Raw genomic sequence first — 16,061 nt, 5'->3', positions numbered from 1 at the left:
GCAGGGAGAGAAGTTAAGCCCAGACCACAGAAGAAGAGCTATCCTGGGAGTTACCTCCAGATAGTGTCCCACGGTCAGCTGCAGAGAGGACCAAAGAAATTGAAGTCCAATTGCCTGGAAACTTACCAGAGCTGTACATGCAGCAGCAAAAACATTCCTTCAACACCCACGATCACCGTTCCTCCTTTCCAAGCAAGCTTCTTGAGAAAGGAGCTATACATTTTCACCTTCCACATCCTTCCTTCCCGCCCACACCTCAGCCACTCCAGACATGTTTCCTCCCCCTCACTCCACAGTAGAGGCTTTCTTCATCCTAAATAATATCAATGGAGACTTTTAAAAATAGCTTTTCATTAGCTAGATTTTTTAAAAACGACAAAAAATACATGCTCATGGCAAAGAGAAAAATAAATCCTAATGCAAAAAGCTAAAGGTGAAAATAAAGTCCCATTCTACGCTACGGCCCAGCCCAGATCCCCCAAGGTTATTTTTCAAAGATAATAACTGTTAAATGTATTGTGTATCCTTTTAGAAGATGTCTATGCATATAGGCACTAGCACACATGTGTATATTTTGTATGTAAATAGGGACATATTAAACTTACTGTTCTGCAACCTGCTTTTTTCACTTAATAATATGTTGACCCCTTTAGATGTCAATATTTGTAGATCCACCTCATTTCTTGACAGTCAGATCATAATCTATCATATGGCCTCACTGTGGTTCTGATAGAAACATGGGTTGTTTCTGGTCTTTTTTTTATTACAATGTTGCAGTACTAAGTTAATGCTAGCTGCTATAACAAACAACCCCCTAGGAAAAGTTTATTTCCTGCTTAGACAATAGTCCAAGGGTGTGGTTTTCTAGTTGTAGGTGTCCTCCCATACCCTTTCTACCTTTTGGACCTGCCCTCCAGGAACAACCTATGCAGGTGTCCTTGGGAGATGCCTCCCCATGTCTACTGCAAATACTGCAATGAACACCTGGCACATGAGTCTATATGCACTTGTGCAAATACATTTCCAGGAATGGAATTGCTGGGTTAAAGGGTATGTGCATTTTACATTTTGATAGGTAATATACAATTGTCTTCCTAAAGACTGCATCAACGTATATGCCTACCAAAATTAGGAGAGTGTTAGTTCTTTACATTCTTGCCATCATAATTGTTAAAATTTTTTAAAAAAGAATTTTTCCAGCCTTACAGATGAATAATATTATCTCATCATGATTTTAGTTTGTGTTTCCTTAATTTTAGAGATTTATCTTTTCATATGTTTATTTTCTATTCATAGCTCTTTATTAACTCTTTTATCATGCCTATGATCCTTTCTTCCACTGGCTGGTTCTCCTTTACTTATTGATTTGCAATGTGTCTGGAAAAATATATAAAACATAAAAAGATATGAAAAATAGATATGAAATCAGCTCTTTGTGTTTATAGTGTAGGTGCTGCAGATATTTTTCCAATTAGTCATTTTCCTTTTATTTATGGCATTTTTCTATTCCAGGGACTTATTTTTTTTTAAGAGTCTAACTTTTCCATCTTTTCCTTCATGATTTTTGTCTCATGCCTAGAAAGGCTGTCCTCATGCCAAGATTCATTTTTATATTCTCACGTTTTCTTCTTGTGCGAGAGTCGCACTTGAATCTGGATTCTGCAAACTGGCTGTGTTGCTTTGCTGATTTACTTTAGTTCTCTGTGTCCTAGTTTCCTCAGTACAAAAACTGGAATAGCGTGAGTTCCTACTTTGTAGGGTTATTGTGAAGATCAAGTGAGATGATTTAGAGTTTAGAACAGCATGTGGCCCACAGTCACTGCACAGTAAGTGTCAACTATTGTCTTATTTATGTCCAAGGCACTGATAACCACGTGTATGGCTGATGACTGCTGCGTATCCATTTTTTATGGTTAGCAAGTGACAAGACTCAGGTCTCTGATTCCAAATTCTATACTCATAGCCAGCCATTAAAGTAGCCGGTAGCTGAAAGTAGCTGAAAGTGGGGATCATGACTGTCACATCTCTATATTGGCAATGATTAGTCCTGTGCCTGGCATGCAGTAGTGTATTCATTCCCTAGGCAAGTGTTTACTGGGCACCTACTATACACCAGGGATACAAAGATAAGCGAGGTGCAGTCTATTTGCTCAGTGGCCCTCTATGTGGACATACCATGTAAGAAGGATCCCTTTGTCGTCTCCACTTGTCACACAGCAGGACTAGGGATAAATTCCACAATACACAAGGGGTGGATAAAGGAATAGGCTTCACTGGGGAAACTTGCAAGCCGTGGGTCACAATAGAAGAGGCAGAAGGACAGCATTACCCTTTCTTCTCACCATCTCATTGAGAGAACTGCCAGGGCCTGGACCCAATGTGGTTTATGCCCCAAGGATGAAGGGACTCTGCCCCTTCAGCTTTATCAACTTCCCTCTTATAGTGCAGGGATTAGAGCAGCCTTGTCAGTCAGGGAATGATCAAACAACTGGCTGATTGGATTTAGATACCAGCTATTTACAGGAGTTATCTGGGACAACCAGCTGCCCAGCACCTGAATACCTGAGGACCTATGAGAAACTGGGTTCAGGGATAACCTTTCCTGCCAGAGGAAGAAAGCTACCACTTCTCATAGGAAGCCAAGTTTAGGTGCAGCCCATCACACTAGGAAAAGGGGACCCTGCCACCTCCTGTCCCAGTTGGTCCACAAAGTTGTTAACTCCTTGAGGAAAGAGACTGCAACTCACTTATCTCTGTATCCCCAGCATATAGTAGGTGCTCAATAAATGCTTGTCTCGTGAATAAATCCATGAGTGCATACCAGCAGAGGACTAGACACTGTCGATATAGAGATGCCACAGTCATGATCCCTGCCTTCAGGGACACTGAACTCTAGAGGGATGATAGACTCAGATAATGTATCAAAAATGGGTTATGTCTATAGTGGGTACCACGGAATCACAAGAGTAAAAAAACACTTAACTCCTCCAGGAAGGGAGAAATAATAAGGGCACAGTCAGGGAAGGATTTATGGTGGAGGTGATGATGAGCTGAGAGATGTTTTGCCAGGCAGGTTAAGGAGGGCTTCATGCAAAGGATACAACATGTCAAGGTTCCCTTAGCATGAAAAATACAGTTTTTGGAGGAGTACAGACTGGCTTCAAATAATCTAGTCTAGCCAGAGCCCAGGAGGGGCCATGGGCAGGATCAGGAAGAGCCACAGAAATCCTGGTAAAGACTATCTTGTGAGCAATGAGAATGGTCGCCGTAGTTTGAGGTGAGACTTAGTGGCCTGTTCCAGGGTCACATAAGTATAATGATTTGGGGCTGTGGACTTGGAAGGGAATGGTCCCACAATATGAGAGGGGGCTCATGACTATGCTCAACTAGACGAGGATAAACGGCCACAGGTGCTGTGCCTGCCACGTGGCTCAGTGTGTGGGGGTTCAGCAGGTTTAGTTTTAAGAACCAGTTTCTTGCAATAAGGCCTTTTCCCTCCTCTTCCGCTCTTAATTATCTCTCCGGAGACTGCAATGATTTTCAAGGAGCTTAGTTGCCCAGTTAGAAGCTAATAAATCACCACAGGCCTCCAGGCAGCCGGGTCTTCCAGAACACATACAAAGAGTGTACAAATTTAGCAGAAAATGAAATATTCCAGAGAATCCTATCAGTAATAATCAGTGGTGTGCCAGTTCTGTAAGTTTCCAATGATGGCCTGACATCAGGCAGGTTCCCACTTGCTCACATGTGCAAGGGATGCCCCTTGGGTGGACAGTGGGTTCCAAGGGAGCTGTTTTGTGTTCCACTGCGCAGCCCAGTGTGGGTCAAAAATATAATTTCCAGAAAGCCTCAGGATGACAAGAGAGTACTTGAGTGTTTTTTTGTGTTTTGTTTTTTTTTATTTTTTTGGAAGGGGCTACAGGAAGTCTGTGATGTTTCCCTTAGGGTGAAACAGTATAGACTTTTATAGCATAAGAAAGAGGGACACATCTTCACCAGTACAAACAATATGATTCTGCCTCATTGTTCCAAGATTAAAGCCTTGTCTTTATTATTTTTTCTCTCTGCAAGTATTTTCTGAATGCTTACAAAGTACCAGCCTTTGTCCAGGTATAGAGAATACAGCCGTGAATAATATAGACAACAATCTTCACTCTCAAAATTTATCATCTACTGTGGGATGGGATGGGTGTGGCCAGGGACAGTAAACATGCAAATCAACATCAAATATATTAGGTAGTAATGAGTGTGCCCATATTACCTATGAGAATACCTTTTGTTAAGGTTGTATGCTCCAAGCTTCTCTGATCGTAAGAATCACGGGGGAGTCTTGTTTAAAATGCATATTGTTGAACTGCACCCCAAACCCACTGAAACTGGAATGTACAGAAGAGGGACCTGGGAATTTCTTCTCCAAGATGCACCCAGTTAATTCTCATGAGCAACTGTATTAAGGGACACGTGTCTAAAGGAAGGTGCAGTCTGCCACAGTGGTTCTCAGCACTGGTGGCCCACTGGAATCATCTGGAGAGTTTTAAAACTGCAGGTACCGGCCAGGCGCGGTGGCTCATGCCTGTAATCCCAGCACTTTGGGAGGCTGAGGCGGGCGGATCAAGAGGTGAAGAGATCGAGACCATCCTGTCCAGCATGGTGAAGCCCATCTCTACTAAAAGTACAAATAATTAGCTGGGCATGGTGATGCACATCTGTAATCCCAGCTACTCGGGAGTCTGTAACAGGAGGATCGCTTGAACCTGGGAGGTAGAAGTGGCAGTGAGCCGAGATTGCGCCACTGCACTCCAGCCTGGCAACAGAGCGAGACTCCATCTAAATAAATAAATAAATAAATAAATAAATAAATAAATAAAATTGCAGGTCCCTGGGCCTCATGCCCAGAGTTTTTGATTTAATTAGTCTGATGTAGAACCCAGACATTTGCATTGCTCCAAAACCCCCTCAAGTGGTCCTGGCATGCAGCTTAACTTCACCACCCCCTCCGCACCAGCCACAGGGCAGAGCCTTGGGCTAGAGACGGTGTACAGGTGGCAAAACAGAAATGGCATGAGACGTTCCTTTAAATCTCATTCTACCTTCCTACATTTGGAAAGTTTGGTGGAAGCAGAGCTTGGACTCCCCCTCAGTCGTGAGCGAGAGCCCCTGTGGGCACAATGAAATCTTAAAAACAACAGAAAAGTTCCCTCCAGTACTAGCTGCCCAAGGCCAGAATGCTAAAGAAGGGCTGAGCTTTATAAATCAGCACTGACAACTTCCGAGGACTCAAGGGCCACTTCTCAATGGGCATCTACCTCTGACACTGGATCTTTGATCCATTTATTGAGCACCTATGGTATGCCAGGTATGATGTGAGGGAGGCAGAAATGAACAAGAAACGTGCAAGTTGCTGAGAATCTGTTGGTGTAAATGGATACATAACTAACAATTCCCACACACAAGGGCATGAGGGTGCCAGCAGGCGGTTATACAAAGTGCCATGAGGTTACACAAAGAAGGGTTTACAGAGGGTGTGTGTGACTTTTGGTTTGGATTTGGAAATGTGAGTAGGCATTCACCAGGGCAAAGGAGACAAGTAAGATGGACCAGAGTCTTAAAAAATAAAAATAAAACACTTGGCAAGTGCAAAACACACATGAAAGGGCAGGTTCATGTTTGGGGGGAGGATTTTATATTCGGCATGGCATAAACATCAGGCTACCAAGGAAGTGGCAAGAGATTAATTCTAGAAAGGTAGACAAGGGCCTCAAATGCCAAGCCAAGGAATACAGACCTTATTCAAAAGAATCATTGATGCCTGACTTAATTGGATTTGCTCCAGAAAGTTTAGAATCCATGATTGGATTCCCTAGTGGACATGAAATGCAGAATGAATTGAAACGGGAAAAAAGAATAGGAGCACGGAGGGCAGAGAGAAATCTGTGATCTGAGGAAGACTTGACAGGGGCCTGCGGCTGTGTTCATGGACTAAGGGAGGAGGCTGGAGACTTCAGAAGGTTGGGGAGGTAAAACTTACGAATGAAAGACACTGGATTTGAGGAAGAGTTAAGAATGATTCTGAAGTTTTCCTCCTTTCGTGATGATATTTGCAAATGCAGGCAAAAGAGAGAAAGAAATTTGGGGAGGAAAATGTTCAATTGTTGAAGTGAGGTATCCAGTCCATAGACAGGCATTCCAATTAAGAACATAGGAAAGCTTTAAGTTGGAGCTGCAGTTACAGATTTGTGTGTCAGCATCTCTCAGGTGACGGTTAAAGGCTGGGGAAGAAATGAGGTCATCCAGGAGGATCACATAGAATGACAGAAGTGGGCCCGGGTGCAGTGGCTCACACCTGTAATCCCAGCACTTTGGGAGGCTGAGGTGGATGGATTGCTTGAGCCCAAGAGTTCGAGACCAGCCCGGGCAACATGACGAAACTTTGTCTCTACTAAAAATACAAAAAATTAGCCAGGCACCTGTGGTCTCAGCTACTTGGGGAGCTGAGGCAGGAGGATTGCTTGAGCCTGGGAGGTCGAGGTTGCAGTGAGCTGAGACTGTGCCACTGTACTCCAGCCTGGGAGGCAGAGCGAGACCCTGTCTCAGACAAACAAACAAACACAAACCAGCATGAGAGAAGTGGAATGTAGGCCATTGAGAAGATCCAGAATGGTTTGGGGAGAGTCAGGAATTTGTAAAGGGGATGAGGGCTTCAATGTGTAAATGGATTAGATAGGTTGTTGGCTTCATTTAAACTTCAAAGATATTGATAAAGACCTTACATGTGCCATGGATTGTGGTAGACTCTGGAGATACAGCTGCAAATAAGATACACCCTGCCCTGCCCTCATGGAATTTATAATCAAGTGCAGTGGGCATAGCTTCAACAGAAAATAAGTGTCTTACTCCATTTTCTGTTGCTCATAACAGATTACCTGAAACTGGGTAATTTATAAAGAAAATGAATTTATTTCTTATAGTTATTGAGGTTGAGAAGCCCAAGGTCAAGGGGTTCCATCTGGTGAGGACCTTCTTGCTGTTGGGGGGCTCTCTGTAGAGTCCCAAGGCAGCACAGGGCATTACATGGCAAGGGGATTGACTGTGCTCACTTGCTAGCTCAGATCTCTCATCCTCTTCTTATAAAGACATCAGTTCCACTCCATGATAAACCACTGATTCATTAACACATTAATTCTTTAATTCATTAATCCATGAATAGATGAATCCATTCATGAAGGCAGAGCCCTCATGACCCCATCATGTCTTAAAGTCTCCACCTCCCAGTAGTACCACGTTGAGGATTAAATTTCAACATGAGTTTTGGAGGGGACAAATATTCAAACGATCGAAAGAGGCCAGACTGTAAAAGATAGGTTAAAATTCTTGGATTGCAAGCAACAAAAACCAACTCTAACTAATTTAAAATAGTAGAAGCTTACTGGAAGAATGTGTAGTAACTCACAGAATCCAGAAGAAAGGGGAAGAGCCAGGTCTCAGAAAGGGCAAGAACCTAGATAGCTGCAGGGATTTGGCAACAGAAACTAATGAGGAATCTCTTCCAGGGCTTTATATCTGATTGGAATTTCAATCTTTATGACAGCTTTTTAGTCTTTGTAACACAGTTGGTTCCTAATAGCCTAACTTTGGACATGCCCCTCCACCCTTGGCCCACCAAGACTTTGTCCAAAGCAGGAGTGGTAGTCCTCAAGGAAAAATCTGGGGCTGTTACCAGATGTAGGGAAAATAGTTCCTGAGCAAGTTAAAATAACAGATGGGAGGAAAGTCCAAACAATGAGCATTAGATTATTCTTTCAGTAACTTTTGCAGAGCTACATAGAAAACAAAGGAGGCAGAAGCTTAAAAGCGTTGCAGGGTGAGAGAAAAGTTCAGCTGTTTGCTAGCAGCTGGAAACAAGTAAGCAAAATTTAAACAGTGACATAAAGAAGAAAGATGAGCCCCAAGGAAAAGTCTAATCACGCCTTCCTCCAATGTGCACAGGTCATGGGAAGGTATACACAGTACCTTTGCACGTTATCATCACACAGGACTCCAACACTCTATTCCAATGACTCAAGGAGAAATAAATATTCAAGGGTGTTTTTTGGTGGGATAGAGAAAATTTGAAGTACCCAGGAGCCCTTTGACTTGTGGCATGACTACAGTGTGTTTGCAGCCTGATTCTTGTATCTTCCTTAGTATTTGCCATTTGGTTTTGCAACTGATAACACCAATTAGAAATTAGAAGGGTGGGCCGAGTGCGGTGGCTCATGCCTGTAATCCTAGCACTTTGAGAGGCCAAGGTGTGTGGATCACCTGAGGTCAGGAGTTCAAGACCAGCCTGGCCAACATGGTGAAACTCTGTCTCTGCTAAATACAAAAAATTAGCTGGGCGTGGTGGCACATGCCTGTAATCCCAGCTACTTGAGAGACTGAGACAGGAGAATTGCTTGAACCTGGGAGGCAGAGGTTGCAGTGAGCTGAGATTATGCCATTGCACTCCAACCTGGGCAACAAGAGCAAAACTCTGTCTCAAAAAGAAAAGAAGAAAGAAAGAAAGAAAGAGAGAGAGAGAGAGAAAGAAAGAAAGAAAGAAAGAAAGAAAGAAAGAAAGAAAGAAGAAAGAAAGGAAGGAAGGAAGGAAGGAAGGAAGGAATAAAGAAAGAAATGAAAGAAAGAAAGAGAAAGAAAGAAAGAAAAGAAAAGAAAAGGAAAAAAGAAATTAGAAGGGTGGAGCTTCACTTTAGTGCACAGATGGGGGAATAATGTGATACTTTGGAGATCACTGGATTTGGTCAGCATTTTCCAAACTGGTAACAAAAAGAGATGTTAATTGGTGCTTCACAGCTCTATAGTCAAGTAAGCTTAGAAAATCTGTCCTCAATTCCTTTCTTGGATATTCTTTAGTGTATTGAAGGATATTGCAAAGGAATCTGTTTAATGGCAAGTCAAGTCAATTTCCTTGTGCCAGGGAAGACCTTTATTTCAATAGCCCCTGTAGAGTTTGGGATTTAAATGCACTGTTACACTTAAGTAATTTCATCTATTCCTGTCATACAGGCCAACACCTAATTACCATATATGCCACAGTGACGATATAATATATCCAGATTTCTAAGAAAATCCAGCCAAAGAATTCTATTCAAGTGCAGTTGTGATTGTTTGCACATAATGCAAACAATCTACTCAATACTTTTTTTTAAATTAGTTCTCAATTTTTTAAAAATTTTAGCAAAGGTCAAAGAACTGTGAGGCCAGGGTATTGGGTGGAGATAGTGATAGGAGCCGGGAAGCAGAAAGCTAATACTACTCAATACTAATAAATACTATTTTTTTAATTGTCCTACTCAATACTAATAAATACGATTTCAACTTTCAACCAAAAAGGGTCCACATAGACTTTTGGCCTGGAAGAAAAAGATCAGTTGTATCAGTCTAGCAATGAATTAGAAGGTTCAAGGCGCCAATGGGTGGGTTTGCAGGAAAGGTAGAAGGGGAAGGGATCTTAAGCACAGGTGGATGGGTGAGCCCTTGCATACCTTGTTCTCGGAGACTAGCAGGAGGGGCTCAGCATGGTTGCCCATAAGGATCAGCTTTAAGATCAAGGAGAGGCAGGTTGAAGGAGTTGAGGTGTTAGGTTGAAAGCTTATGCCTTTCTAGTGTTATGGGTGACTAGCTGCATGTTAAGGGTGGATGACAGGATTCAGGCTGGGAGTGTTTGATGAGAATTTGAAACATTTACTACAAAAAATGATGGAAAGGGCCTGAAAAGACAAATATAAGATCACTGAACAGTACTGAGGATTCAATGGATGCTAGAATCCATGAACATATTAAGGATATATTTGTAAGTACCAGCAATTTTCTCCACTGCTGTTTGGCAACCCAGGGACAGAACTGGAAAGGATAAAAGGCTGGAAGGGTGCATTATTAGAGACTGGGAAGAGCAATTAGAACAGGAAAATTGATTAGGATGAAGATGATGCTATTGAAATGATTATTCATTGGGTCCAGGGACGGTATGGAATAAAGTGAAATCAAGAGAATCCCAGATGAAGTTGAAAATGGGTATAAGAAGTCTGAGACTTGGAAAAGGTAGAAAAGGACAAGGTTGTAATCTGTAGTTTCCTGTGGCTGCCATAACAAATTACTGCAAACTGGGTGGCTTAAAACAACAGAAATGCATTATTTCACAGTTCTAGAGGATAGAAGTCTGAGACCAAATTGTTAGCAGGGTTGGTTCCTTCTGAGTACTCTGAGAAGAATCTGCCCTGAGAAGAATCTGCCCTGTGCCTCTCTCCTAGCTTCCGGTGGCTGCTGGTGGCAATCCTAGGTGTTCATGGCTTGTAGTCATGTTACTTCACACTCTGCCTTCATCTTCAGGTCACTGTATTTCCTGTGTGACTCTTCTTCCCTTCTCTTACAAGGACACTCATCACTGGGCTTATGGCCCACTCTAATCCGAGATGATCTCATCTGCAAGTCCTTAACTTAATTACATCTACAAAGATCCTTTTGCCAAATAAGGTCACGTTCAAATTTTCTTGATGGGCTGGGTGTGGTTGCTCACACCCGTAATCCCAGCACTTTGGGAGGCCAAGGCAGGCAGATCTCTTGAGCCCAGGAGTTCAAGACCAGCCTAGGCAACATGGTGAAACCTTATCTCTACAAAAAATACAAAAAATAGCTAGGAGTGGTGGTGAGTGCCTGTAGTCCCAGCTACCTGGGAGTTCTGAGGTGGGAGGATCACCTAAGCAGGGGAGATTGAGGCTGCAGTGAGCCCTGATGGCACCACTGTACTCCAGCCTGGGCAACAGCATGAGACTCTGTCTCACACACACACACAAAAAACCCCAAAACAGAACAAAGGTTCTGGGTGGACACATCTTTTGGAGGGTCACCATTCAAACCTCTACGTAGTCTTACAGTGAAATTTCTGAGTTAACCATTTCAGAGTTAGGGAAATTTCAATGGCATGACCCAAGGTATGGCCATAAAAAAGAGTTGGTGAAGGGAAGAGAAAATGGAAATACTTGGAGTAGCAAAGGTCAAAGAACTGTGAGGCCAGGGTATTGGGTGGAGATAGTGATAGGAGCCGGGAAGCAGAAAGCTAAGAACCAGGAGTTGATATTCCAAAGGATGTGAGAATGAATGTTCTGGGGGTTGGTAAATCATAGTGTTAGTGATGCAGGGCAGGCGAGCCTTGGAGAGTTCTTGGCTTTGCCCAGGAAAGAATTCAAGGGCAAGCCGGTGTTGTTAGACAAGCAACTTTTATTGAAGCAGCAGTGTACAGAAGAAGCAGAGGCACTGCTCCTTGCAGAGAAGGGCTACCCTACAGGGGTATTGTACAGGCAGTGTATCCAGTGTAGCAGCTCGGAGGCAGTTCTGCAGTCATATTTATACCCACTTTTAATTACATGCAAATTAAGGGGCAGATTATGCAGAAATTTACCACCCTACGAAAAGGTTGGTAACTTCGAAGTCATCAGGTTGTTGCCATAGAAAGGGATGGTCACCTCCGGGCGTTGCCATGGCAATGGTAAGCTGACAGGGCACACAGGTGGGCATGTCTTGTGGAAATCTGCTTCTTCCCCGCCCTGTTTTAGCTAGTCCGCAATTTGGTCCCATGTCCAAGCCCTGCCTCCGGAGTCTAGACCCGCCTCCTACCTCATTAGGATTAGGAAAGGTGTTTCTCAACTCTGCCTTCCCATTAGAATGAGCTGAGGAACTTTATAGAAGTATATCCCCTCCCTGAATATTTTGAATCAGTTGTTCTAGGACAGAGCCCAGACATGTTTATTTAAAAAAGAAAGAAAGAAAGAAGGAAGGAAGGAAGGAAGGAAGGAAGGAAGGAAAGAAAGAAAGAAAAAGAAAGAAAGAAAGAAAGAAAGAGAGAGAGAGAGAGAGAGAGGGAGGGAGGGAGGAAGGAAGGAAGGACTTCTCGGGTAGTTCTAATGCTCAGCCAGGATTAAGAAAAATGCATGTAAGGGTCAACTGTGACCTTCACCAAGAAATAGTGGTTGGGAACCAGGGATGATCCCCTCCATTAAGGCCTGAATGAGATGCTCTCGGGAAAGAGACTTCAGTGCTTCCTCCCAAATCTCTTAGGGTCTCAAGCAGAGCCAGGAAATTAAAAAACAAGAGAAAGAGAGGTTACACAGCCTGGCTCCTGACTGAGGTCCCAAGCAGCCTGGAGTTCTGTGCTTGTTCAAGCCTACACAAAGGATGTATTTCAAATGTTTTTCAGCAGAAGAAGACGTCAGAACTCATATCTAAAACAGTTGCTATTCCTGCAAGACAAGACTTTTTCCCCAAAAAAAGATTTTCTTAATATATTTGGAGAAATATCTTTTGCCAGAACAATATTCAGTGGCTTACTTTGTAATTTTTGAATATGTAATAAATGCATTAAAATTTTCAAGCAGTTTAAAAGGTTATACAATAAAAAGTAATTCTTAGCCAGGTGCAGTGGCTTGTGCCTATGGTCCCAGCACTTTGAGAAACCAAGGCAGGAGGATCACTTGAAACTTGGAGTTTGAGACCAGCCAGGACAACATAGTGAGACTCTATCTCTACAAAAAATGCAAAAAATAAGCCAGGCATGGTGGCTTACACCTGTAATCCCATCTGCTCAGGAGGCTGAGGCAGGAGAATCACTTGAGCCCGGGAGTTCAAGACCACCCTGGGCAACACAGTGAGACCCCATCTCTACAAAAAATTGTTAAAAATCAGCCAGGAGTGGTGGCATGAGCCTGTAGTCCCAGCTTCTTGAGAGATTGAGGTGAGAGGATCAGTGGAGCCCCGGAGTTCAAGGCTTTAGTGAGCCATGATTGTAACTCTGCACTGCACCTTGGGAGATAGAGTGAGGTGAGACACTGTTTCTTAAAAAAAATAATAATTCTCATTTATCCCTCATCTTCTAATTCTGCACTCACCTCGAGTTTCCTCCCTAGAAGCAACTGCTTTTATTGGTTCCTTATTTATCCTTCATAAGATATACAAAATGTATCTTGCCTGTTTTCATTTAACACTGTATGTTGGAAATCTTTCCATATTAATGCATACGGATCTACCTAACCCTCTTAATTGGCTATTCCACAATTTATTTAGCTCACAGTGATGGATGTTTAGATTGTTTCCAGTCTTGAAGCAAACAGGTTAAAGATTAAATAAGAAAAAAAGGCTGTAATCCCAGCAATTTGAGAGGTTGAGGTGGGAGGATTGCTTGAGCCCAGGTGTTCGAGACTAGCCTGGCAACATAATGAGACCCTGCTCTACAAAAAATAGAAAAACTTAGCCAGGCACGGTGGTGCACACCTGTAGTCCCAGCTACTTGGGAGGCTGAGATGGGAAGATGGGAAGATAGCCTGATCCCAGGAGTTGGAAGCTGCAGTGAGCTGTGATTGTACCACTGCACTCCAGCCTGGGCGACAGACTGACAGCTTGTCTCAAAAAAAAAAAAAAAAAAAAAAAGAAAAGAAAAGAAAAGAAAATCAACAAGATTTAAAGTGAGTCCCTTACCAGGTGAGAGCTTTGAATGGAACAGAGGCCAGGAGGGGGATGCAACAGGCCCCTGGGTGGAAGGGCTGATGTAGCCGGGCCTGAGGCCTGGCCGCAGGGAAACCTATTTGATGATGTATTCCTTCTGCCCACACAGGAGCCTGATGCCCAGGACCCTCGAGAGCCAGATCACGCTCGAGAAGACGCCCAGCTACTTCGTCACTCAAGAGGCTCCTCGACGCATCTTCAACATGTCCCGAGACACCAAGCTGATCGTGGTTGTGCGGAACCCTGTGACCCGTGCCATCTCTGATTACACCCAGACACTCTCCAAGAAGCCCGACATCCCGACCTTTGAGGGCCTCTCCTTCCGCAACCGCACCCTGGGCCTGGTGGACGTGTCGTGGAACGCCATCCGCATCGGCATGTATGTGCTGCACCTGGAGAGCTGGCTGCAGTACTTCCCGCTAGCTCAGATTCACTTCGTCAGTGGCGAGCGACTCATCACTGACCCGGCCGGCGAGATGGGGCGAGTCCAGGACTTCCTGGGCATTAAGAGATTCATCACGGACAAGCACTTCTATTTCAACAAGACCAAAGGATTCCCTTGCTTGAAAAAAACAGAATCGAGCCTCCTGCCTCGATGCCTGGGCAAATCAAAAGGGAGAACTCATGTACAGATTGATCCTGAAGTGATAGACCAGCTCCGGGAATTTTATAGACCGTATAATATCAAATTTTATGAAACTGTGGGGCAGGATTTCAGGTGGGAATAAGCCCACGAGAGGAAAGGGCTCTCAAGGGCTCTTCTGCTCATCTCTTCCAGGAGATTTGCTCCCAGACCATCTGATCTCCCTCCAACAAACCTTGGCTCCAGCCCCCTTTCCCAACTTGAGTTGCATCACCTTGGAACCAGGAAGCCCAGCTAAAGCCAAGAGACCAGAGTCCCTGCCACTAGTTCTCATCAGTCTGTTCAAGCAAAGTTGATCTGCTCCTGGCATGTCCAGTAAATTCTAGAATAATTCTCCTTTCTGCCCATAAGGGGCCTTGGGGAATTGCTTTAAGAAGAGTGAATGTCCCAGTGATGATAGATATTATAAGCGATGATGGTTCTGTTGCTACGAACACAGGAGTCGGTCCCTGTCATTGTCCACGCAGGAGTGGCCTTGTTAATTCCAAGTGGCATGTTATCTTCCCTCTGAGCTTCATTTCTTCAAGATGCTCTGGGTGGTGGGATGGGAGACCATCCTCAGCCCTCCTCAGACCTTAGCAATTCATTGAGAGATTGCAAAGCTGAAAGCACCTCCGGCCACTCCTGGGAGACAGACCCTTTGGTGACGAAATAAGCCAGCGACTTCAGAGCCTGTGGTTTGAACTGTGCTTGAAAAACACTGTCTCTGAAAACAACTTTGTGACTCTCCCTGCTCCCTGTGGACAAAAGCACACAATTCTGCTGTTACGGGTACTTTGCTCATACGAGCTTTCATGTTCAGCATGCAATGGAATCATGCTTGTCCATGTGAAATAAATATGGCTCTCTCGTGTCCTTAACACTGGGCTTTTCTCTGTAAGCTGGTTCTGCAGCACAGTTCATTAATTAAACTTCTCCCAGTGCAAGAAGGCAGCTGGTGCTGGGGGTGGTCTGGGGAGTCAGGGAGGAGGGCAAGGACTACATGGGGCAGAGGCAATGCGGTGGAGATGAGGAAAGAAGTTCTTGGTGGCAGAAGCTGGGGCAGAAAGATCACATGAGATCTTTGGGGACACCCTCTATCTGAAACATAAGTCTGTGTTCATTCTCTGCTTAGAAATTTTAGATCAGAAGTGCCACACTGAAGGTCCGAAGGTTGATGGGGCATCAGATATCTTTTTGGTTGGCCAGCATGGTATTTTGAAATAACTGTCAACAGTTACAAACTGGGAGCATTTGTATGTAAAAAATGTGGACTTCCAGCTTCTTATTAAAAAAAAAAAAAGAGAGAGAGAGAGACTTGGCTACACTGAGCCTGTCCCCCAGGGTGGCAACAATTGGCTGCTGCCTTTGGATGGGGCCTGCACTCCCCAGTTTTACAACTCCCCATGTAGGCATCCTCCCTTGCTGATTTGTGTCATTTGCCAGGCTCCTGTAGGCATTTGAGTTCCCAGCCCTGCCTTGACTGTGTCTCATAACTCCAGTAAAGCCCAAATCCTCCCTCAGGGCACCCAAGATGACCCCAGCTTACAGTTTCTCCTTCATCTCTGCTCTAACCTTACAGAATGATGTGCCTTTTCTTGAGTTTTTCAAGTCTCCATAGCTATTCCCATGCCATTTCCTTCACCTGGAATGCTTTCTTCCCTGACACATCTCCAGCTAATGGAAACCCATGCTCCCAGTAAGACTTCACTCAAGTGTCATTTGCTTGATATTTGTGAAGCCTTCTCCAGCTAAGCTATCTGCTCACTCTTCTGTTCACTTGGGAGCTTGTACATGACTCAATGGCAGCTTTTATCACACTAGATTATAATTATTTGTGTAAATGTCTGCCTCCCTCATAGACCTTGAACTCCACGAGAGTCAAGACTGTATCTTGCTAAGATGT

General features: G+C 43.9%; 1 protein-coding gene across 1 annotated transcript in view; it reads left to right on the top strand.

The window, feature by feature from the left end:
• HS3ST2 (heparan sulfate-glucosamine 3-sulfotransferase 2) overlaps positions 1 to 15,036 on the top strand; it is a 108,010-nt gene extending 92,974 nt beyond the window's left edge. Inside the window, exon 2 of the mRNA XM_003261440.3 lies at positions 13,643 to 15,036. Coding sequence (XP_003261488.1) covers positions 13,643 to 14,261 — 619 coding nt within the window. The 3' untranslated portion in view covers positions 14,262 to 15,036. The remainder of the gene's footprint in view (positions 1 to 13,642) is intronic.
• Positions 15,037 to 16,061: the final 1,025 nt, after the last annotated feature.

The sequence above is a fragment of the Nomascus leucogenys genome, chromosome 2, assembly GCF_006542625.1.
Source record: "Nomascus leucogenys isolate Asia chromosome 2, Asia_NLE_v1, whole genome shotgun sequence".
NCBI classification, from domain to species: domain Eukaryota; kingdom Metazoa; phylum Chordata; class Mammalia; order Primates; family Hylobatidae; genus Nomascus; species Nomascus leucogenys.
This window is presented reverse-complemented; position numbering and strand designations above follow the sequence as displayed.